Below are 26288 nucleotides of genomic sequence, written 5' to 3' on the forward strand. Positions count from 1 at the left end.
TAGCTTCCATATTTCAGGAAAGATTAAAGATGCGATAAGATTCAGCACAGTTACAAATGTGCTTTAAAGGTTGTATTAGACAATTTGTATATTTTTGAGTATAATACAAGTATTTAGATTTCAGGTTACGAAAAACAGAAGCAATATTCTGATCGTTAATTTCACTACTTTGTACAGGTAAAGAATTTATTATATAACGAGGAAGCCATAAAGGCAGGGCCGGCACTGAGCCCGTAAAAACCTCAAGGACACTGTGTTAGGTGTTAGGTATTATCAGCGCCTTGGCAAGTCGGCACCCGGAGCGGACTGCTCCAGTTGCACCAGTTGGCCATGTGTAGAGGATAGTGTGCAGGGCTAGATTCCTTTTGTTTTAGTATTTTATTCATTAATTTGTTCTGCATCATCACATTTATCCTCTCCGATTCTCTAACCTAGTTAGGAACTGGGCGATTGTTGCTGGTATTGGTTTTGGTTAAATTTCGCGTATGGTCGCTGAGAGCGACATCTGAACCGGGCGGAAATAAGAAACCACTTCTTGTCTGGACGGTCAACGTGTGGGTTCGTGGACTGTACAGATGATGGTCGCAGTGCTTTTCGTTTTTGAACAATTAATTGTACGGAATGTAATTCCCTTTTTTCTCGCCGATGAGTGCGATTTTGCTTACGGGCACGGCGGTAAACGTTTTGTGACCGAAAAATAACCATTCCCAAAGTGGGTAATAGTGATTTCGCTGGACGAAAGTTGTTACGGACGAACCACGCGACCGGCGTTATACGATTGAACGGGAATCCGTAAAGTAACGGTCAATCCTGCGTAGGATTGGATCCTACGCAATTAATATTTCGTGCCATGCATGGCTGTCAAGCGGGAACTTCGTTCTTCTTGATTTTTGGAGTTTGAATCCCGACATCGCACGTGTTCGACGGGCCGAGAAAGAGCCCTTTGTATGGGTTGCAGCATCCCCAGGAACGGCTACGCGCTTATAGATAGCTGGGGTTTATGGATGTGGCCAGGAGGAGTATATCCACCTTTCCAGAAGACGGATCACGCTTCTACGGAGTTACGTCAGCCGCCGAATGGGTGTGCGGGACGTTCCGTCGCTTCTCCCATCAAGAAAAGCAGTGTTCGGCATTAGAAAACGCGATGTTCGGCTCCCGTAGTTTAGATACAGATAGCTAAAAACTGGTCGGTCTTTGGGGTAAGTCAAAATATATAATTCTGTTAATCTGTTGAGCTAGGGCTCATCAGCAAAATGTCCAAAAGGTTTCCAATACATGTAATATCAATCCATGCACCGCCTTTTATTTATGTACATTGAGATACCATCCTAAAAAAAACTATCATGATACTGACACACGACCTGGTTGCGAACTTTCACCCCTGAGTTTATTTGTGCATAAACATTCTAGAAATTTGTTACTACCTTCTAATTATTGGCGCGTTCTAATTGAACAAAGTTTATGTAACAAAATATGTGTACTTACCTATAACTAATAGTGAAGTATGGTAGAGAACATACTCCTCTGTTTTATGATCTTCTGAGACCAAAACCTACTTAACAATAGATCAAGATTTGAAATATTGTCACCAAACACTGATTGAAAATAACCAGCGAAACCGGCCGCCATCTCAGAATATTTATTTGTTTGTTTGTTTATTTAACGCCTAGAGGGCTTTTACATGTAGGTGGTACAAACAGAGGGCTTTTACATGTAGGTGGTGAAACATAAGAAAGAAATAATAAAAATAAAATTACATTAAAAAATACTCACAAGAAACAAAAATAATAAAAAAAGAACAAAAACACAAATTAAAAAATGCATCGATTTGACTGGTTTACAAAAATACAACTTCTATTTAGGAGTAGTGTTGGAATAAATATTTTACGTGATTCACAAAATTCGCAAAGTTAATATTTATGTAGACTTCACCTAAGTATTGGTTTCCCATAGTGTGAAACCGTTGTATTGGGGAGTTCGTAATGTAATTGCACTTATTTGTGCTGCAGTGGAATAGTGTATTTTGTTGTGTTGTTATTGTAGGTATTCGAAAGTTTATGAGTTGCAGAAGTTCGCAACAGTCAAATTTACAGCTTAGAGTTTTGAATAAATATTTTACACCTGTCTTCCAATGTGTATATTTTTAGAGTATTTAATAAGAAATGATGTTGTAAGTTTTCTAGTGGGATATTTTATTTGATTTTTTTTTGTATTCGCTAAATGTTATTAATGTGAATTTTGTAAGAGGAAGACCAAACTACTGAGTTGTATTCAATTAGGCTTCTAACTTGAGATATGTATAAAAGTTTTTAGTTATTCTTAATACGAAGCCTAGTGTTTTCATGCCTTTTTTCACAAATTTGTGGATATTATTGGCGGAACTTAGTTTTTCATCCAACATAATTCCGATATCTCTCATTTCCGTGACTCTTTCTAAAGCTGTATTGTTAAATTAATGGAATATTCAAATTAAATGGGATTTTTATTTCTGCAGAATATCAAGGTTTGTTTTTTTCTACATTTAAAAATAGATTATTTTGTACGCACCAATCTAATATTTGACTGTAGTATTTGGCAATGATTTACATCAGATATTTTTTTGTATAGCTTGATGTCATCAGCAAAGAGCAATACCTCGACATCGTCGAAGCACTTTGTTATACATATTGTTAATGAAAATGAGGAACAAAACCGGACCAAGGTTTTGTGCCTACCTTGCGGTAGGCCACTGGTCGCACAGAAAGCTTTCGATAACTAAGATTTTATTTTAACAAACAGTTTACGATTTTTAGCTAGTAAACCATTTTAGCTTGTTATCTCTTCTTCCTAATCATATGGGATACTTTGTCGAATGCATTCAAAAAGTCTGTATATATGCAGTCGACGTGTTTATTTTTTGAAAAAGATTCTAATATAAAGTTTTGAAATATTGTTAAGCTAGTTGCGGTTGATCTACCTTCGATAAAACCGTGTTGTTTTTGGTCAATTAATTTTATTAATTTGGGATGGATTTCATCAAGGACCAGTGATTCAAAAAGCTTAGGAAGTACTGACTGTATACAAATGGGGCGATAATTGGCTATGTCAGTGTCGTCTCCTTTTTGAAGATAGGAGTAATGAAGCTCGATTTACAGTGGTTTGGAAAATATCCAAGGAACAAGGGTCAGCTGAATAGTACTGTAAGTGGTTTAGATAATGCATTGGAGCATTTTTTAAGAAATATTGGTGGAATGTTGTCTGGGCCAGCAGATTTGCCAGTGTCTAAGGAAAGTAATTTCTGTTGGCAAGATTTTTGTGTGATTTTTGTGTATTACTAAATTTGTATTCGGGTATTTTATCTTCTGGGGTTTCGTCATCGTAAACGTTTTTGAAGACGTCTGAAAAAAGGTTTACAATGTCCTGTGTATTGGTTGCACTGATTGCATTCATTTGCATTATTGGTGGGTAATCCGTGTTTTCGTTGTTTATTTTTTTAAGAAATTTCCAGAGGTTTTTGGATTTAAAGACATTATCCTCGATGGTAGTTATGTACATTTTGTAGTATTGTTTGGAAAGATCTTTACATTTCTTAGTTTCCCTAAAGTTTAAATAATCAGCTATGGATTTGCTTTGTTTGAATTTTTGTGTTGACTTTATTTTGCTGAAGAGAGGAGAATTTTTTCGGTGTGTAAAAAGGTACATAGGATTCAATAGTGTTAGACAATGTTAAATTTTATATTTCTTAAAATTTATCAATGTTTCATCGGACAAAAAAGACAAGTCTTTATTTGAGTGATGGCAGTTAGTTGAGTCAAAGTCTGCTCGTTTAAAGTATAGAGTTTTTTTGTTCAGGTTTGGTATCGTTATCACATAGTATGTTTGATTTTTTGTATAGGGGAGGATGGTTATTGTCGGTAGGAGCGGATCATTAGATAGTTCTAAAGATATTTAAGGAATATTTGATAGTACCAAGTCTAGTAAGCGATCGTTATTGTTATAGATAAAATTGTGCTGGGACAGGTTTAAAAAATTTGCTGTGTCCAAGATTTCTCGTGCCTGGTCATTTTCGCTTTCGTTTGTGATGTAACCGCTGTCGTTGGATTCCCATTTTAGATTTGGAAGGATGTAGTCTCCAAGAATAACAAGTTTTAAGTTTGGTATTTTGACAAGAGATTTTCAACGTCTTCTCAATGGTTTCTACATGTTTGAATATCGGAGAGTGGTGGTAGGTAGGTTGTTCGAATAATAATTCTTTCCAGTTCAGTAGAGATTTGCACAAATAAATTTACAATGTTGTTGTTTTTCATCTGTAACTTTCTAGATGAGTATTTTTAATTGCTATTAAAACACCTCCACCTCTTGACTTCGAGCTTGATCTGACATTTCTGTCACAACGAAAATTTTGTAGTTAGTGAGTCCAAGTTCAGATGATTTTATTGCAGGGTCAAGCCAGGTTTCCGTAAGTACATAAAGGTCATGATGATGGGATGGAAGAGCTGCGTGTAGATCGTCGTGTTTTTTTCGTAGTCCATGGATGTTTTGGTAGTATATTTTCAGTTTCGTTATACTCGGTTTTTTGGATGGATGTTGACTATTTTAGGTAAAGAATTTATATACTTTATAGTTATGTCCGTTTCTCCATTAGCTTCTCGTTTTTCAAGTTCTGTCCGTAAGTCCATTAGGTGCTTTTGCTGTGCCGGAGTCGAGTTGTTTTTCCTTGTAGTATTCTAGCTATCTGGGAGTCTTCAAACTGGATATTAATTGGTGTTGGTTTGTTACTGTTATTTTTACGAATTTTTTATTTATTTATTGGACAATTTGTATAGCGCCGTTTTTGTGAGATATCACCTCAGGGGCGCTTTACAGTTGATGCTGTATGAAAATAAATTGAAATTAAGTTAAATAAAATGAAGTACAGGAACAGGTGATAAAGTACAGAAACAGGTGACACGAAGATGGAGACTCTGAAGCAAGAATCCTAGGTGGTGAGGAAAATGGACCAGCTGCTGCACCGCGTCCACCAACGGTAATATTTGTTACATATTTATTTTTTGCGGATACATCTATATTGGAAATTATTTCCGTTACTGCAGTTTGGTCATCCATGATTTTGTCAGTACCTTTGCACTTTCAGGTACATTGCACAAAATTATGTTTTTGGAACTCTCAGCATATTCATTCATTAATTTCGTGGATTACCTTACAGATGTTGTTTTGAGATGGAATATTTTTTTGAATTTCTGTATTTGCCCGCAGTTTACCTTCCAAGGTACCAGTTTTGGTAACTACCGCTGCCGACATGCTGCCAAATGCTGCTAAGATTTTGCATGCTATCGGAGTAATTTTAGCCTTTTGGTTCTTGTTAAATTTGTTAACAGGGTCAAGAAGTACCTTGTTTATAGCTTTGACTGCCTTTTCTTCATTAGACATCCATTGCGAATGTAAAAAATGTTATTATTATTTTTTTGTTATATAAATAATTAAACTTTATTTTAGAACCAATGGTTTAACTTCACTGAGTCATGTTTCGGATATGTTTTTTGAATGGGCACTTTGCTTGTCAGTTACTTATTGACATGTATCAGTGTATTTAATGATTCTGTTTTCGATCTGTTGACACTGGGACACTAAAAACTGCGGTTTTAACACTTAATTTTACGAAAGTTAGCACTTTTTGTTAATATAATGTGTTGTTTTATTCTTCAGATTGACTGTAAGAACGTTTATTTTTATTATTTAGACTGGAGAAAAATTGTCGACATTTGCACTGCTAAAGAGTATTGTTTTGAATATCCACAAGATTTCGTGTCATTGAAATTCATGTCATTTATCATTCATATAGGGCCAAAATAGTATGGGTTTTTGGTTACACTATTCTCTGCTTCAAGTGTAAAGACAGTGAAGGGCTGATCAAAATAGTATGGGTCTTTGGTTACACTATTCTCTGCTTCAAGTGTAAAGAGAGTGAAGGGCTGATCAAAATAGTATGGGTCTTTGGTTACACTATTCTCTGCTTCAAGTGTAAAGAGAGTGAAGGGCTGATCAAAATAGTATGGGTCTTTGGTTACACTATTCTCTGCTTCAAGTGTAAAGACAGTGAAGGGCTGATCAAAATAGTATGGGTCTTTGGTTACACTATTCTCTGCTTCAAGTGTAAAGACAGTAAAGGGCTGATCAAAATAGTATGGGTCTTTGGTTACACTATTCTCTGCTTCAAGTGTAAAGACAGTAAAGGGCTGATCAAAATAGTATGGGCCTTTGGTTACACTATTCTCTGCTTCAAGTTTAAAGACAGTGAAGGGCTGATCAAAATAGTATGGTTCTTTGGTTACACTATTCTCTGCTTCAAGTGTAAAGACAGTGAAGGGCTGATCAAAATAGTATGGGTCTTTGGTTACACTATTCTCTGCTTCAAGTTTAAAGACAGTGAAGGGCTGATCAAAATAGTATGGGTCTTTGGTTACACTATTCTCTGCCTTAAGTGTAAAGACAGTGAAGGACTGACCAATTAACCATTCGATTAATTTCCTTCATATTTGAAAGTAACTCAAGGCGTGTTCGAATTTTTTTCCTAAAGAGAGCGTATTTTATTTTGCTCTCGTATGCATTGAGAGATCTCCCCAGGAAACCATTTTTAATACTGTCTATCGTGTAGGAGTAAACGTCTGGAACTTTTCTTTAAACAAAAGTCGACAATATTATTAATTTGTTTATAAAACATTAGGTTAACATCGAGATAGTTATAATTATTCTAGTCAAACTTTACCAAAGCAGAAGTGGAAGATCTGAGTTTTGTGGAAAATCCGACCTATATTTTTGTCCCTGGGCAACATGTCTGGTTTTCTACGTGATTTAGTTATATGTATAATCAAATATGAATGGAAGTGGTAGATGACGAATATCTTCTCTGACCAGTGGAGAATAGGTCTAACATGTGTGCGTTTGTATTGCAAACAGTGTATACAAAAATTATAAAAAAATAGTAGTTGAGTTTTTCCCTGACGGAAAATTGAAGTCAACAAAGATATTAAGATTTTTATTTTTGTTATTTGTTTTTGGGGTGTTATGCCGTGTTGCTTTAACTCCTTCTTTAGCCAACGTTTCGTACAACGTTACAGTGTCCATCAGATGCGTTGACCGAAACGTTGGCTAAAGAAGGAGTTAGCGCAACACGGCATAACACCCCAAAAACAAGTAACAAAAATACTTTTGGCCGTGAAAATCTTAAATCGTAATTTATTTTATATAATATTATTTTATTTGTATAGATGTCATCTCATCTATCAAATTCGCTCGCAAATCAGTAACCCCTGATTCGCATGTAGTCAATATTCCACCGTGATAAGCACCTTTAGTGACTCATTAAAAACCGACGATATTAATCTCTCTCATCTCATCAATAACACCAAGTAATAAGGTAATTAACTCAACCCGTAAAACTTGCACCTAGATAAGATTATGAACATTTTATCAATAAAATAATACTTATACTAATAATCTCAATAAATGTTTCCATTCTGATTTCAGTAAACACTGTTGAAAGTTGTGTCATGGACGCAAAGGTACGTCAATAACGTTATTCTTTCATATTTGTTTAAAATATCAAATGATTATGGTGACCGGGCAAGTAATCAAAATGACAATTCAACACACCTCCAAAAAGTTATATAAAGTCAAGAAAAGTGATAAAACAAAAATGAGGTTAAATAGGTTATATAGGTTTTATTAGTAATCATTAAACCTAGTTTTTGTTTCATCACTTTTACTGACTCTATATCACGTTTTAAAGGTGTTTTGAATTTTCATTTTGTTAAAAAAATATTACAGTAAGCGGTGATTAATTAGTTATAACCATTAAAAAATACCATAAGCGGTTATTTATTAGTTATAACCATTAAAAAATATTACATTTATTAGTTATTATCATTTAAAAAATTACTGTAAACGGTAATCAATTAGTTATTACCATTAAAAAAATACCGTAAGCGGTGATTAATTAATTATTACCATTAAAAAATATTACAGTAAGCTGTGATTAATCAGTTATTTGTAGTGTTTGGTGTTTTAGGTTCGGGCAGCTTCGGGTTCTACCGAACATAACCGAACACTATCAACTGCCTCGGTTTACATTGTCGGGTGGCGAGGAGTTCATTCTATCGCTAGACGGCCTTTAGGCAACTTGTTACTTGTATTGTCAGTTTTATTATATTCCGAATTAAACAACGTCCGTATATAAGAATCTACGACTATTAATATATATTACCAGATCCCTATCCTCGTTAGAATACTGAAGATGAAGGGCCAAGTATTCTATCCTGTAAAACATCGATACGTTACAGTTATTACCATTAAAAAAATTACCGCTAGCGGCGATTAATAAGTTATTACCAATAAAAAAACTCATGTGTATTAAATAAATTATTACAAAATAATAATTTTTAAATTTTATAAATTAAAATCAAAGAGTCCATTCTTTGTATTCTGATGAAGAAACCATTGGTTTTGAAACGTGTTGATAATTTTTATTAAATGGTGGTGTAAACAAAGTTTATAATTTTATTTTTTTAAAACACCGCCACAAACAGTTATTTTGCTAATATTGAAGAAGTAATATCAATATAATTAGGGTCATTTAAATAATATAGTTAATACACGCTGACAGAATGGTAAATCATTTAAAATTGATTGCTTAAAACTAATAACTCCTATTGTAAATGCTCAGGTGGCATTATTTGCAACAATAAGATTGCTAAAATTAATTAATTATTCAATGATAAGTAACAACCTGATAGGTAACACAAAATTAATATTTAACTTTTCCAAATATAAATTTGGGAGGCAGTTATGGGTACCGCCGCCCCGGGAACCATTCATTGGATAACCAACACCTCTGCCATAGGTCACCCCAAGTGGTTCGCTACGTTTTGTGACATACCAGGGGTGCTGGCTGGATTTGGAGAGTAGTACCAGCAGTACTCTCTAGAGTCTAGAGTCGATGGTCTAGAGTCTAGACCATCGCCTTGCGCCGCAATGGGAGGGATGAATTCAATCTTCCATCACTGATGGACACACTGACCCCCGGATTCCTACCAACTCCTCATACCTCTTTCCTTCCCTGATCTTCCCCATCTTCCTTTCTATAAAAAAATTGAACAAACAATGCGCCTTAGGTGAATTTTTTTTTTCTTTTGAGGTCAATTTTTTTATAAAAATATGTAAGAAAACATGAATAATTAATGATTTGCGAATTGCCCCGAAAACATTCAAACTGCTTTACCTTAACAGTCTTAACGTTCTAGAAGGTGATCTACTACTTGACAGTCCTGACGCTGGCCATGGCGCAGGGGGCGCTAGCGCAGGCCCGCGGTGGTGCCCTGTACCCCCGGGACTCGGAGACCCGCGAGGTCAAGTCCCTGGACGGGATCTGGAACTTCCGCCTGTCTCCGCAGGACCCCGAGTTCGGCATCACGAACTTCTGGTATCAGTCGGACCTTGAAAAGGTAGTAAAATATTATGTTAACCAAACTAATACATTACATTAAACATTCTTGCATTAAACACCAATAAAACTAAATACATAACATATATTATTAATATCGTTAGCCAACCCAATCAAATTAAATTACATGACTCCTCATGTATTGATAATGAAAACTATCAATGTCCTTATATAGTGTCCATAAATACAACATTTGGACAAAGAAACTTCAAGTACATTGAAACAAAGCCCGTCGTCCCACAGGTCCGTAAGCAATAGACATAAACCGAAAGCTGCAAAACCTGCGCAGACAATAAAGTTCGCCATAGCAAGGTAACGGTCTGTGGAACTTTTCTGCACAGAGTCTTGCAGAGTTCGGTTTATGTCGATTACTTACCGACCTATGGGACGACAGGCTAAAATATACAATAATCTACCTGACAAAACAAGTCAATTAAAAAATGTAAACAAATTTAAAATCTTGGCTAAACACTGCATCATCAACAAAAGTCGTGCAGTAATTTTATCAACTCACATAAGTCTAAATTAAAAGATCTCTAATCCTATTATTGTCACAAAATTACCAGTACCAAACCGAATTACATAATTCTATCAAATAACTTTGCTCCTAACTTATCAAAAAAAATGTACCTGTCGAGATTAACCTTACATGTAGAAGGTACCTATGTAAATATTAGTAAAGTAGTCTGTTTCGACATAGGATATCCCTAGTGAGACAGACTAGTGTCGGGTGTCGTAACCCCTTTAAGATGCTTGGATTTGAATTCAGAACTCGCGGTTTCATCTCGTTATGCTTCTTAGCCGACCACTTTGAAAAATAACTTCACTTAGACATTTTTCACGATTATTTGCTAATATACAAAACACATTTAATATATTTTTTAGCATGATATAAATTATATTTAAATCACTTAATTAAATTTGTTATTAGCCAATTATTAGACAATTCGTGAGAATATACCTAATTCTTGATTTCAAAATTTCTCTTTTTCTCTCCACACATTTTCTTCCTATTTATTTTTGTTAACAGTACACTACATCACCCAATACCACATTCAACATTCACTTATTAAAGTTAAGACCCGTAGTAAGCGTTTAAAGATCGTTTGAAAAGGAGTTATGTAAATACAGATGTTAGAGAGAGCGCGTTGATATTAACAAAACGATACTAATTAACCGAAAATGGTAAGTATTTAATAAAACACAACTCGTTTGAAATAAAGCAAAAATCTTTCGATAAATGCTTTAGTTGCAATTAAAGATACCTACCGTGTGAATTTTTTTCATGACTATAACATAACAGAATTTTTATAATTTTCAGAGCTTTCAGCCAAATGTATTGATATTATCTTCAAAAACAACTTTACCTTTGGAACTTAAAATCGGTAGAAATAGGGTATGTGGGGGCTTAAGGGGGCCTAGAGGAAATTACTTAGACATTTTATGGACACACTTAATGGGGACTTTAACTATGTAAAATTTAATATACCTACCTTATCGCTTGTAATAAAATGTACTGTGTATGCCTAAATAAATAAATAAATTGTAAGTCAAAACAGGTAGAAAATTAGCGTTAAATGTGTTCAAAATGCCGCTGATTGTTGACTTGATGATCATCCGATGTGACAAAGTTTTAAGCACTCCATTTTAAAGTAGATTTGGAAGGTAATTTGGAGGTGTGTGAATTATCGCCAATTTAAATGGATTGTTGGCTGTATGATTCTGTGGTTCTCCAATTCACAGAACCCAAGGTTGCGTGGTTACTCTCGGTGTGTAAAATCAGAATTCGAATATTTTATTTTTTATTTTTATTTTATTAAAAGATAATACATTACAAAATGATAACAAAGTAATAATGTATTATTCCCAATGAGTTTATAAAACTCATTTCGGGAAAGACAACATTAGAAAGGACAAGGCAAATAAATAAAATACATTAAAATAAATAAACGCAGGTGTTTTTTTGTTAGTTGCCGGAAGTTTTAAATTACTAGGTAATGCGTTATATTGTTTGTGTGCAATGTATTGTAAGGAGTTAATTCCAAATTTGGTCGTGTAAGTAGATGATGATAAATGTATTTGATTTTGTGATCGTGTTTTGTGCTGGTGTATGTCAGAATTAAAGACTGGTTTAGTGTTGGTGTGTGAGGAGTGTTGAATTATTTGTAGAATGGCAGTTGTGATGTTATACTTTGGCAGGACTGTAAAAGGAAGTATTTGTGTCTGTGAGTATATATCTTTGACATGTGTATCCCATGGCAGATTATATATATTACTTATGGCTCTATTTTGAATTACTTGTATTTCGGAACTTTTTTTTTGGTAATGGTTCCCCAGATACTAACTAGATAACTCAGGTGGGAGTGGATCATTGCATAATATGTTGCACGCAGTAAAGATGTGGGGAGCACACCTTGGAGTCGATAAAGTACACCGGTTATCGGGGAAATTTTGGATTTTACATTCTCAACATGGGAGTTCCACGAGAGGTTAGAGTCTATGAGTAACCCCAAATATTTCGTTACTTGAACATGTTGTAGCTTTTCATTTCCAAGAATGATATTCATACCCATGTTATCTTTTTTTCCGAAAGTAAGGTAATGGGTTTTTTTAACATTGAGGCTTAATTTGTTTAATCGAAGCCATTTAGCCAGCTTTGCGAGATCCTTATTCATTAAAGCTTCAAGTTCTTTCAGATTTTTACAATGGTAGTAGATCACAGTATCATCAGCGTAAAGTTGAAGTTTTCCCGAGATGCCACATTTAGTTATATCATTGATGTATAGTAAAAAAAGTAGAGGTCCAAGAATCGAGCCCTGTGGCACTCCACATGTGATTTTTCCAACGTCGCTTAGGTTCCCTCCGTTATCGACAAGGCAAAATCTATCAGCTAGGTAACTTCGGAGCAAATTTAAAGATTTCCCGACTATTCCCAAATGTTCCATTTTTTGTAGAAGTATTTCATGATCTACCGTATCAAAGGCTTTTTTCAGATCTATAAATATAGCTGCCACATATTCGCCCTGGTCTATGTACTGCTGAATGTTAGAAATGAAATCGAAGGTGGCACATTGGGTATTGGAGTTTTTCCGAAAGCCATATTGCTGTGGTGTTAGGATATCGTTGCTAGAGATGTATTTTATCAGTCTATCATTGATAATTGACTCGAACAGCTTTGAAAATACCGATAAAATCGATATTGGACGATAGATACGAGAAATACACTTCTTGCAGTCTTCTTTAAAAATTGGTATAATTTTTGCTAGCTTTAACTGGTTTGGAAATATTCCCGAGCCTACGGAGAAGTTGATAAGTTGGGTTAGGTGCCCCGCTAGTTCTTCTTTACAGGTTTTAAGAATGCACGGTGTTACTCCATCTATTCCTGCCGCTGCATTCGACCTAAGTTTCGAGATGATCTTTATTACCTCATCCTTATTCGTCCTAGTCATGTATAAGGATTGTCGTGCCTTTGGTTGTACATATATTGTATTACAGTCATCCGGTAATGATGGAATGGCAGCTGCCAATTTTTCTCCAACTGACAGGAAAAACTCATTAAAAGCCAACGCTATTTCACGGGGTTCCCTAATTTCACAATTATTTACGATGAGAGATTCAATTGTGTTGGTGGGTTTATGTACACGATTAGACAGAATTGAGTTAATGGTTTTCCAAGTTTTTCTTGGGTTAGTTAGGCTTTGTTGAAAGCTATTGATGTAATATTTGTTTTTCAGACTTCTCCTATAATTAGTTATCATGTTTCTTAGTTTATTTTTACGTATTGCAAGAGTAATATTACCTGGGTCTTGTTTCCACTGCTTGTGAAGCTGGTTTCGTTCCTTGATTAGAAAATTAAGTTTAGAATCAAACCAAGGTGTATTTAGATGTTGCCGCCTCAGTGCCGTCTTAAACTAGGCTGGGGCCCTTGGGCACACAAGAATTTGGGGCCCTTTTGGAAAGTAAAAAAAGCAAATTATAATACCATTTTTTTACTAAGTATGATCATTTATTATAGGTAATCAAATACAGTATGATATAATATGTCAATGAAATTAGAATGCTGATGGTTTTTTGGTTACGATTACGATAACGGTTTCTTTCGGGATTTCTGTTGAGCAAAATCTTCTATTATATCCTCAAAGTCAATTTTTTGAAGAATATCACTTTCTATGCACATAATTGACAAATTACTCAGACGTTCTTGTAACATTGTTGTTCGCAATTCATTTTTTATTCTCAAGCTGCGAAAATGACCGCTCTCCACTACAATTGGAAACCATTAGGCAAGGGAATATTCTTGTAGCAATTTCTACGTTTGGAAAAGTTTCTTCCAATTTATCTGATTTTATTAGGTTATGTAAGGTTGCGATATTTAAATCCGCTGATTGCTTTGCTATGTTTTTTAAATATTGGCTTAAATGAAAACATTCTGTTTTGAGCTCATCTCCATTAATGTCTTCATGATAAAATTCTGCAAATTCTTTGCATTTTTTGGTCAACTCACCAAATTCGATTGTTGTTAACTGACAAAGAAAACTAAATCGACTATCAAATCAATTTCTTGGTTTGCTGCCGAACGTCTTTTTAAATGTATATTTATTGTGTCAATTATGGGAATGAAAGTATCTATACGAAACTTTTCCTTGCCTCTCAACTGTGCAGTCTCTGATGATCCTTCAAAAAAAGTGATCCGTGTGCTGCGAAATCTTGTTCTTTCAAATTTATCTTTGTAGTCAGCATATGGATTTTTTTCTTTAGCAGCCGTTTCGTACCGATCAAAATTATTGCGTGCGGTATTGATATAACTGATCAGAGATTCGTAAAGTTTCGTTACAACGTCCATGGTCATAGTGCTATTCTGTAAACTTAGACTTGTTTTATTCATAACTCCCAAAAGATCATTCCATATTTCCGTTAGAAGAGCAGTCTCAAATTATTACATTTTTTTTGCTAGGCTTTGGGCTTCCTTTCTAGTATCTCCTGGTTGATTGATGTCACTTGCGATTGAAGACAATACTTCAGAAATATTTAAATGACCATTTTGCAAAGCATTAATAGCATTGGCGCGTGCAGACCATCTAGTTTCCGAAAGAGACTTCAAAACTTTATTTGCACCTAAATGCTCTGTCAAAATTTTCCATCGTTTTGTCGAAGCCGAGAAAAAATTTAACAATTTTTGTACAAATTGAAAGAATGTTACTGCTTCAGTAACACACTCAACAGCCTGAACTTTGGAAGTTTTTCCAATATTTCTTTTTTAGCTATAACTTTTTTTTCTTTTTTTGTGAACCACTTAAATATGTTCTTTTCGACATAATTATAAACTGTTGATTTCCCTCAAATAAAATAAATGAATAATGAAATAATGTACGAACAAATCAAAACTTCTGTTTGTCTTACTCAATTTTAAATAACAAACGAAACAAAATAACGCCACTCACTCCTATCAGACTGAAAGTTTAACATGTCATGGGTCGGGCCTGATGGGGCCCCCTTCCCTTCCCTTTCCCTAACAAAGCACCACTTTGAATTTTAAATTGAATGTTTTGTGGATTCGTTTTGAGCTATCATATATTTTATTGACCGAAACACATTCCTAGAACAATAAAATATGTACCAAAACAACATTAATTGCGTTAATTTGATAAATTGATAGGTTTTACGATGTTTTCGTCAAGTATCACGCATCAGATTTGCATCGCGGCAAATTTGACATTTCGATTCCAAAGATAAATTATTTAAAAATATTCTGGTGTTGCCAGGTGAAAGAAACTAGTGGCTATATCATCAATGATGTTGGCGCAAGCGATTCTGACCTTGTTCTTTACACAAATTCTGTACACAGAAGGGTCAAAATCGCATTCAAATTTTTTTCCGCGCGCATGCGCACACACCGCCCGCATTATCGCGTTTCGCGAGAGAAATTGACAGTCCTTCGGGGCCCCCTGAGAATGGGGGCCCTGGGCACGGGCCCCGTGTGCCCTTATGGTGAAGACGGTATTGTGCCGCCTTCCTTTTTTTACGTTGGGTGTAGTTTTACCTGCTTCTAATGCATTTTTGACATAATCATTAAAATCTTTGTAACCGTCTTCAGGTTTAGTTGAGTTGATAGCAAATTTGTTAGTCGCAATATAAGATTTTACCGCCATACTGTTGATGATAGGTTTAGTAAAGCGTGGTTTAGTTCTATTATTAAACCATTTTTTTAATTATTCTTAAAGTCAACAATTAGTATATTGTGGTCACTAAGCGGGTCATCTATATTCGATATGGTTGTTAAAATGTTTTGTCTGTTTGATATAACGTGATCTATAATAGTGCTGCTTGTATCAGTGACTCTCGTGGGATATGATTTATTTTGTATTGAGAAATTGTATGTTAATAAAGTGTTGATAAAATTGAAAGAAGAAGGTGTGTTTATGGAAGTGTCAATGTTGAAATCTCCGAGTATTAATGTATCTTGTCTGCTTTTGAACAGTATTTTTTCAAAATGTGTTAGAAAATCGTGCATATTGTTTGGGTTAGGTTCTCGATAAATTGCATAAATGATGACTGGTTTCCTATTACTGCTGCAAACACTAATACCTAAAAATGAATTTTCGTTGGAAAAATTTTCAATGATAGAGCACTTCATAGAATCCAGAACATATATGGCCACACCTCCTCCTCCTTCATTTGGGCGAGAAGAAAAAGCACTGTAAAAACCATTTAAGCAAAAGAACTTTTCTTCTCCGACATCAAGCCACGTTTCAGTGATGAAAAGAACATGAACAGTATCGCATAATCTTCTGACCTTTTCCTCAATTTCGTCAAACTTGTTTCGTATACTTCTGGCGTTCATATACATTATTCGCAGACAGTTCTTCATGGGAGTATAGTCATCGATAGTTAAGCACTTGTGTTCTTGTATATTACACTCCATAGTCTATTGTAGCTAGGTCCTTCTTGAGGGCAGCTATGTAAGCTGGGCAGTTGTCCCTATCTCCGGTTGAATGGTCAGCAGGCTTACCAAATCTGGTGCATGTCGCGCAAACTGGTTTGATGGTTGCATTTGGGCACGACTCACGGGTGTGTTTTTCTTGTGCACAGTGTCCACATGTAGGTTTGGTATCTCTGCAATATTTTTTTGAGTGTCCAATCATATGACATTTAGTGCAGACAGTAAGGCCAATAAAATCTCTGACGCGGCAAACAGTCCAGTTCACAAATACTTTCTCCTGTTCAATAAGTACTTTACGCACGATAGCTGGCATTTCATAGATACGATGACAAGTGTTTCCTGTGCGAGCACCAGCTAAGTGGCTTAATTTACAGCACGCAATAGTTCCCTCAATGTCTTGAATGTTGGGAACCCCAGTTAAGGCGATCCTTAAAAATTCTTCGTCAGTCAGGTCCCGCGGTACCCCCAAAAATATTAGTCTCGGAGATCGCTTGGTCAGCAGTCGGGCCTTAATTGTGCTTGATTTGTCGAAACAGGGTGCATTTAATAGTTTTTGTTGCTCGCCTGCGGTTGCCGTGTTTAACAAGATACCTTTATTTCTTATCTTTTTTATTCCCGTGACCCGAACGCCTAGCTCAGATGGCCGAATCATGTCCTGGATAATTTTTTTGGTACCATCACTATCCTTGGTGGCGTCTAGATCTGTTGGAAATACGCATACGCTTGGTGCTCCGACACGATGTCCATATTGGGTAAGTGGAGGGGGTTGGTGAGCATCATTAGGCTGTTTGCGGGCGATGTCAGCAAATGAGAGGCTAGCCTCCGTTGCTTCCGCTACTCTCCGCATTACAGGTCCAAGATCAGACTCTAGTTGAATAATTTTTTGTTCAAGTTGTCTTTTTTCGCTCTTCACGTGTCGTACTTTGATTTCTGTCATTCTCAGTTGGGCAGTCACTGTAGCCAGATCAGCACGCATGGTCTCGCGCTCCAACAACAGCTGAGATACGGATCTAAAAACTTCCGACACGTTTCTGGCAATTCTCAGCTGCTGGTCTTTTGAGACCTTCGACTGCTTCTCTGCCAAGACATCTTGTAGAGCTATCAGATGTGTTTGAGCTTCATTAAGCACATCTACCCCTGAGGTGCAAGGATATTCTACTTCAGTATCATCCGAGCCTTTGGATGACGCAATCGATGAGGTTTCGTTTGCATCCTCAATTGAGACGCTATTTTCTCCAATAATCCGAGGCATCATTGTGTTCAGATGTCTTTTTTTCGGACGGTTCATTTTTTGAACACTGGATTTTTTTTATATAATTGGTTTTGTACAATTCGTATTTTTCTTTGTGTTTATTATTTATTCGCTTCACCACTTTAGTTGATAAGTCGATGATTTGCGCCTGTCAGCTGTCATGTAGGCAATATTGCTAACTTGCCACAGTAAGTAGTTGTGGGTACTTGATGTTAATTCGTACTTTAAATCAGCGCCTTGATTTGGATGATCTGCTAAACTCGTATATCTTGTTTCACAATTATTTAAATAATGTTGCAGAAAAAAAAAAATTAGATATAAAATTTAGTTTTACTAGGATCCGAACTGGGGATCTTCGGATCTATGTGCGGATCCGCTCACCACTGGGCTATCGGCCGCTTTTGGTTTACTGGGAATTAAGATATTATTATATATAAAATTGTCTTCGCACAGGTATGTTTACGGTGATCAGAATAAAAGGATATTATTTCGGCAATAACACTATGATACTTCACAGTTGAATTAAACACTTGTAAACCTGGTTAATTAAAGCGTTAAGATTTCACAAACTTCGATTATTCGTATTATTTGTTTTTATTTTCGCACAGGTATGTTTACAGTGATTAGAATGACAGGTTATTATTTCGGCAACAACACTCTGACACTTCACAGTTGAATGAAACACTTGTAAATTCTGTAAAATTAGAGCGTTAAGATTTCACAAACTTCGAGTATTCTCTACACTGATCTTCGGGGACATGTTTATAGATAAATTTTATGGATTTTAGGTTTTGTAGGCTTTAGATTTTGTATTATTAAGTGGAGCGAATTTTTGACATGCACTCTGTTGATAAATAACACCAATTTAGTTTTATTTTAACAAACTCACGTTACAATAATTTTATGAACAAAAGCAGAACGCGCACGTTAGAGGGGATTTAGTGCTAAACCGGCGGCTGAAACCACTGGAGAGAGAATTAATTAATTGCCGCGCAAAGGGTCTGGCGTCTGGATTGTAATGATACCAGTCTCACATAAATGTAGGGAAAAGTAAACATTATTATCATTTTCGGGAATAATATCACTCCCTATAATTTACCCTACATTTTTTATTTTATTTATTTATTTCTGTACATACATTACAGTGTCTACCAAATATTTACATTTGTATATAATACATAAATTTAGAACTGTTGTTAATATGATGTTTTTTTTTATTTTTTTTTTATGCTGGGTGTGAGGTAGGTTTGAGTAGGTGACACTGTGGTGGGTAATGTTATATGTTTCGTGAACACCTCACTGGGAGAACCTGTGCTGAGTTTACGTGGTTATGTTTAAATGGTACATGTGTTATTTAAAGAAAAAGGAAAAAAATATTTATTGAAGTGAAACTTCTTTAGGCGCGTAATGAATTTTCGGGGACGGAGTAAAACCGAGTCAGGATCGACACGAAAATGCGGGTACCCCCACCACCGCTCACCGTTCACTGTCCCTCTCTCACCATATGCGCTTGTTGAGGTGGGGGAGCCGCTCACGAACGTTCTCTCCCGACACGGGACAACAATCGATGCAGTTTTTGCACGATTCATTAAGGATTTAAGTGCTCATGTATATATCTCGCACTTTAGTTACCATAACCCAATTATCACGACATTAGGAAATGATATTCATGAAATTGACAATGAAAATGGCACATGATTGGTAAATTGTCATTATAATTTCTTTGTAATTTTTAATTGTAATATTGTTATTTATGTAATATTGTATACTTGTGAATAAATTGAAAATTTTTGGAACTATACATTAATCGAACGTCATTCATCTATAAGAAAATATTAGAAAAAGCAAATCCATGCTTCGTCGTTGAATTATTTAACCTCTAATTTTCAAACTAACCTAAGAGAGAAAATAGAGATGATGAAATGAAAATAGAGAGAGAGGAATACTAGAAGTTTCACTTCTGTCTTGCGTAGGCTTGACACACCCACTTTTTTATATGCACATATATACATACACCCATGTATACACATACATAGATATTTATCCCCTCTCGTACTATGTTGATCTCGCGCGACGGTACGCCAGGTATATGTTGATCCGTTTGCATTTGTTGATCCACCCCGGATATGTTGATCCACTACCCAAGCTGGCATACATATGTAAATCCCTACAGATCAACTTGTGTCATCGAGATTTTGCTGTAAGCCACGCCCATTTTTCGGTCGCATATACATTTTACACGATTTATTTTGTTGATCTATATATTTCTGACAAACTTGACCGCTTGCATGTGTTGTAACTTGTAACCGCCAATTTCGCGCGCGTGTGGTACTTTTTAGATTCCGTTAGAACATCCATATTCTATGAAAATGACTCTGTACTTAAAGAGGATAGACTGCCTCACGCGTATTTATATTGAAATGGAACTTTCAAAAACGTCAAATCCATGCTTAAAAAATCTTTTGAACTTGATTAAACAAAAATGTAATTTTAATGCATCATTTACTACGTTTCGTGACTTAGCAGGGGTGCCCGGGTTCATGGGGTGAGATTTGTCTAAGTCATTTTATAAGAGAAATTTTGAACATTGATTGAATAAAATTTTATTTTAATGTATCTTTTACCATCTCTCCCGACGTAAGTTTCTTGTAATGATTAAGTTGAAACAAAGCGTAATATCCATAATATGTGCCTATTAAAATTGCGGTGATTAGATTGGTGAGAATTTAATTTTTCAAATTTTAAATTGAAATTGCTGAAAAATTTATTCCAATTTGTTTTTTACTAAACATGGCTAAAGTCATTTCAAGCACCGATTCCAACCAACGATGTTTTAGTATATGTTCGTCAATCATCAGGAGCCATAATTTCTGTACATCAGAGCCCTCGAGAATTATTACAATTATGTGTACCGCCGCCCCGGGAGGCATTTATTAGATAACCAATACACCTACCATTAGTCACCGCCAACGATTTAGCGAGATAGTTGTTTATTTTTTGTATTTTTTTACATCGTCTCCACACAGGAGGCCCTAAGGAAAATCGTAACCCTCAAGGCCTATGTCATCTTTGTGAATGCTGTGTTGGGGGTATTTTGAAAGAAAGGAAGGTCAGTGAGTTCTGAGAAGGAAATAGGTATGGATGGGTGGTTAGTATTCTGGGGGTCAGTGTGTTCGAGTGATAAACATAAGATTCCAACTCTCCTACTGCGTTGCAAGGCGATGCGTTGAAAGAGGATTAATCGATCCGGCCCACCACGCATTTGGTAGGCAAGCGCATCCGCCGCCAAGAACCGAACAAACCTCACCCCATAAACCCGGGCACTCCTGCTAAGTCACCAAACATATCAAACTACTTGAGGTGGCTCTCGACTAGCAATCCGTAGGTCGCGGGTCCAAATAAATGTTATTAAAATTAATTTGCACTATTTTACAATTAGTGTTTGGTTATATCTGAATAGCCAGGTACTCTCCCACCTTCCTCCTCGTCATCTCCTTTGAGGTCTCCTTTGAGGATGCCATAGTCTCACTGGCTCCAGACGGAAGTTTTTGTAAGTCTCCATATTCAAATTCGGCGGTATGATTTTTTTATGTGACACCTCTCACTAGAGCGCCCCTGTCTTTACACGTTAAATACATAGAAACTATGTCGCCAACCGGTTGGGCAGCGTTATGAGGCGGGTTAAGGTAGGGGCTGTAGGAATGAATTTATTAATGCGGGTCTTAAAGAGGCCCGGATTATATTGATAGCTCGTTTCACATGCGAGCCGACTTACGATAAAACGAGTCGGAGAAACGACCCGTTCATATATGTATAGATAACATCAACTTAACTGTGAACGTGTATTCCGCTCGGTCCGTCGAGTATCAAGCACGTGCACGGTGCACCGGGGATCAATGCTGCTAGCTCCTTTTAACAGGCTCTAATAAAATATCTGTAGAATAGACACAGCATACGCACATTTCGTCATACATGATTTTATCGCACATATGCCTCAGGGATCTCATTTCTACAGTATTCTGTCTACTTTCAGCCTTCTTCTGCCAGTTCCATGCCTCACTTCCGTATATTAGGGTAGGTACCAGCACTCCATTGTGGACTGCTAGCTTCGCTTCTTTGGACAGTTTTTTGTTAGCTCTAACCTCGTCCAATCATCCATTAATTACCCATTATAACCAAGAACCCGGCCACCCCTACTAAGTCACGAAGCGTAATCAGGAGAGATGGTAATAGATGCAAGTTCAAAATTTCCCATATAACATTATGCCTTTTGCTGCCATTTTGGATTTTGATGGTCAAATGGTATCCCTCAACCAGTCTCTTTCGATCCGGCCCGCCACGCAGTAGGTATTTTTTATGGATTTGATTTTTACGAAAGTTTCGTTTCAATCTAAATACGCATACATTTCTTATAAACAATTCAAGCAACATATATTAGGGTAGGTACCAGCACTCCATTGTGGACTGCTAGCTTCGCTTCTTTGGACAGTTTTTAGTTAGCTCCAACCGCGTCCAATCATCCATTAATTACCCATTATAACCAAGAACCCGGCCTCCCCTACTAAGTCACGAAGCGTAATCAGGAGAGATGGTAAAAGATACAGGTTCAAAATTTCCTACATAACATTATTCCTTTTGCCGCCATTTTGGATTTTTATGGTCGAAAGGTATCCCTCAACCAGTTTATTTCGATCCGGCCCACCACGCAGTAGATGGGAAAACGCATCCGCCGCCAGGACCTAGACAAACCTCACCCTATGAACCCGTGTACCCCTGCTAAGTTATGATTTTTTTATGGATTTGTTTTTGCGAAATTTTCGTTTCGATCTAAATACGCATACATTTCTTATAAACAATTCAACAGAGTGGAAGATACTACCAGTATCGCCCTGGTGTAAGACCACCATTCAGAATTGAAACGTTGCTCCAAATGGCTTTAGCCGTGTTTAGTGACTAGATCTGAATAGCCAGGTACTTCCCCACCTTCCTCTTTCCCTTCCCCACTTACCTTCAGCCTCACAACATCCCTCAATTGGGGATGCCATAGTCTCACTGGCTCCAGACGGGAGCAGTTGGGACTCTTGTGAGGTATTCACTATAAAAAAAAAAAGTGGGTGTGTCAAGCCTACGCAAGACAGAAGTGAAACTTCTAGTATTCCTCTCTCTCTATTTTCATTTCATCATCTCTATTTTCTCTCTTAGGTTAGTTTGAAAATTAGAGGTTAAATAATTCAACGACGAAGCATGGATTTGCTTTTTCTAATATTTTCTTATAGATGAATGACGTTCGATTAATGTATAGTTCCAAAAATTTTCAATTTATTCACAAGTATACAATATTACATAAATAACAATATTACAATTAAAAATTACAAAGAAATTACAATGACAATTTACCAATCATGTGCCATTTTCATTGTCAATTTCATGAATATCATTTCCTAATGTCGTGATAATTGGGTTATGGTAACTAAAGTGCGAGATATATACATGAGCACTTAAATCCTTAATGAATCGTGCAAAAACTGCATCGATTGTTGTCCCGTGTCGGGAGAGAACGTTCGTGAGCGGCTCCCCCACCTCAACAAGCGCATATGGTGAGAGAGGGACAGTGAACGGTGAGCGGTGGTGGGGGTACCCGCATTTTCGTGTCGATCCTGACTCGGTTTTACTCCGTCCCCGAAAATTCATTACGCGCCTAAAGAAGTTTCACTTTAAAAAAAAAATAAAAAAATAAAAAAAATTCAAGCAACACACGTCATTTTGATTTGAAACGATACCATTTCACAGTCATTTCATGCGATATTCGACTCTAGAGACTAATACTTTGAGTTCAATATCACAAAAGATTACGGAATCACATAAAACCTTGTGATGAACAGTCCACCGATTGCCCCTTGATTGGTTCATTTAGTAAAACCATATATAGGGACACAGATCAACTTTGTCTAATAACTTCTTACCTGGATCAACATACTACGGGAATAGATCAATATATATGAGATCAACATACATAAGTATGCCAATTTGGGTAGATCAACATACTACGGGAATAGATCAATATATATGAGATCAACGTAAGTATGCCAATTTGGGTAGATCAACATAAATTATGCATCCGATTTCCATACAAATTTTGAAAAATTTACTAACAGTATTTCAAATGGTTTTTCTGGCAAACTGGCAACATTGATAATTATTGTACCACTGTTGTCAATTCATTCAGATGTATTCCATAATAGCCAAGTTATATGGTGTTTAAGGTGGATCAACTTAGTCTAACAACATCTTACTGGATCAACATAATACGGGAAGAGGACAATAGATAAATACACATATATGCATGCATACACACATATAAATAAACACATGTATACATACATACATTCACATTCATCCATGATTATGTTTGGTTTGGTGTTCTAATGTTTTGTATAAAGTGGATATCTTGTTTTTTGATCCAATCTGTGATCAGTTAAGTTTATATTAAGTTTGCGTTTTACATTACATCCTCTGCGCTACAACCTTTGGTGTATACCTTTATATTTCACAGTGGTAGATACTTTCAGTATAGCCCTCGAGAAAGACATCCATTCAGAATCGAAAATTTGCACAACTCGGCTTTATCTATGTTTGGAGACGAGATCTGAAAAGCCAGTTACTTCTCCACCTTCCTCTTCCCCGTCTCCTTCCGCTCCCCATTACCTTCAGCGACATAACATACCCCAATTGGGGATGCCATAGTGTCACCGCAGAACAACTGCTTAAGGCGATGCCATACGTGGTAATGCAAAATCATGTGTTTTTGGTTTGAAAATTTGGTCGCCTAGAAATGTTTCAGATGCTTTAATTAAATAACGCGAGTAGAATACACCTTGGCCTTTGAAATAATCGAGTATTTTTTATATAAGTCTTTTTATAAGCCCAGAAAAAAATTATGTATAAGGCCTATGAAAAGTGCTTTAAAGTTCAAAATCTCCTACTTACAAACCTATTTTGGGTTGTGATTTTATTGTATAATGTGGAAAATTAAGTTATTTATAAAATGATCGAAAAAAAATTAAATATTTATGCCTGAACATCCACAAAATAAAATAAAAGGCGCTTTTGGCCATGTTTTTTTCTTGCATAAATCAAAACAGGCGGATTGTGTTAGCGGGAATTTAAACCTTATCGCCATCTACTTAAGGGTTATTATTGATAGCGGCTCAATTTAAAATATTACACGACGTAGTGCATCGTCTTAACTGCATACTCATATCAATCACATGGTTTAAGCCTTTTGTATTATTATTTGTTTTCTTAATAATTCCAGACAGGCCCTGTGGAGCTCATGTCCGTGCCCAGCAGCTACAACGACGTGACACAGGACCCCGAGGTGCGCGACCACGTGGGCCTCGCGTGGTACGACCGCCGCTTCTTTGTACCAGACTCTTGGAAGAATGCCGACAGCCGCGTCTGGCTGCGATTTGGCAGCGTGCACTACGCAGCACAAGTTGTAAGTTAAAAAAAAATTTGTCAATTATTACATACTAGCTGACGTGTACCCGGCGTTACTAGAATTTTCTCTACTTTGAATAAATATAATATCCATGTATTATACATTTAAACCTTCCAGAAAAAACTCTAAATGATAGTTAAAACCCTATCAAACTCCGTTGCATAGTTTAGAAGAACTAAGCGCACAAACAGACAGACGCGGATAGTGACTTTGTTTTATACTATTTAGAGATACCAATGTACCTATTGTTACGATTACGAATTTACTAAAAGTTTATCAAGAAACGGTCTGTAAACCCGTTTTTAATTCATTATGATCTGGGATGTTCCGGGATGTTCCCGAACGTTCCAGATAATTTCAGAACATTCCAAAATATTCCAGAATATTCCGGGATGTTCTGGAATGTTGTGGAATGTTTTGAAATAATCTGGAACGTTCGGGACTGTTTATGAAAAAAAGTTTCTGAAATTTCTATAGGGTGAAACTTCCAGCCCTTATATCTTCAAAAGCCCACCCTTCAGGTAAAAATGGAACTTTTTTCATGGATAGGGGTTAATTAAAAATTCATGAATTTCATAAATTTTTTTTCAATTTGCATTCGGGGCCTTTGGTTTCACAAAGATACATATTTTAATTATTCTGTGGTTGACTTCTAGATTTGAAAATAAAGCGTGGTGAGTGTTCTCTTAATAACCCCTTTTAAATTATATTTCTCACCATGAGAGTAAGGGAGATACAACGATTTCTATAAGACCATATGAACTGTTCCCAAAAGTGAACAAGTAGTGTGAAGGGTTAATAAATTCATCAACCGATATTCATAGTTTTTATTTCCCTTACAAAATAAAAGATTAGTAGTTATGTAATATAAAACATAATAACAAGATTAATAATCTTATTAATGTTTTTTTAACGAAGGTTTTTAAATTTATTTTATTTTCAGTGGTTGAATGGCAACGAGGTGATGACTCACGAGATAGGACACCTTCCCTTCGAGCAGGAAATAACCGAGTACATCGACTACGGAGTGGAAAATAGGGTCACCGTGGCTTGTGACAATAGACTTTACAACGACACCATTCCACAGGGAGAGGTTACAGAAATAAAATCGTAAATA

The 26288-nt window shown here is 36.2% G+C and overlaps 1 protein-coding gene across 1 annotated transcript in view; it reads left to right on the forward strand.

Annotated features, from left to right (window-relative positions):
* Positions 1-9294: 9294 nt before the first annotated feature.
* LOC149420695 (beta-glucuronidase-like) overlaps positions 9295-26288 on the forward strand; it is a 28057-nt gene continuing 11063 nt past the window's right edge. Inside the window, exons 1-3 of the mRNA XM_089635985.1 lie at positions 9295-9479; positions 24986-25168; positions 26115-26281. Of these exons, the coding sequence (XP_089492111.1) occupies positions 9315-9479; positions 24986-25168; positions 26115-26281 (515 nt within the window). The 5' untranslated portion in view covers positions 9295-9314. The remainder of the gene's footprint in view (positions 9480-24985; positions 25169-26114; positions 26282-26288) is intronic.

The sequence above is a fragment of the Hesperophylax consimilis genome, chromosome 10, assembly GCF_061612785.1.
Source record: "Hesperophylax consimilis isolate HC1 chromosome 10, BYU_Hcon_1.0, whole genome shotgun sequence".
NCBI classification, from domain to species: domain Eukaryota; kingdom Metazoa; phylum Arthropoda; class Insecta; order Trichoptera; family Limnephilidae; genus Hesperophylax; species Hesperophylax consimilis.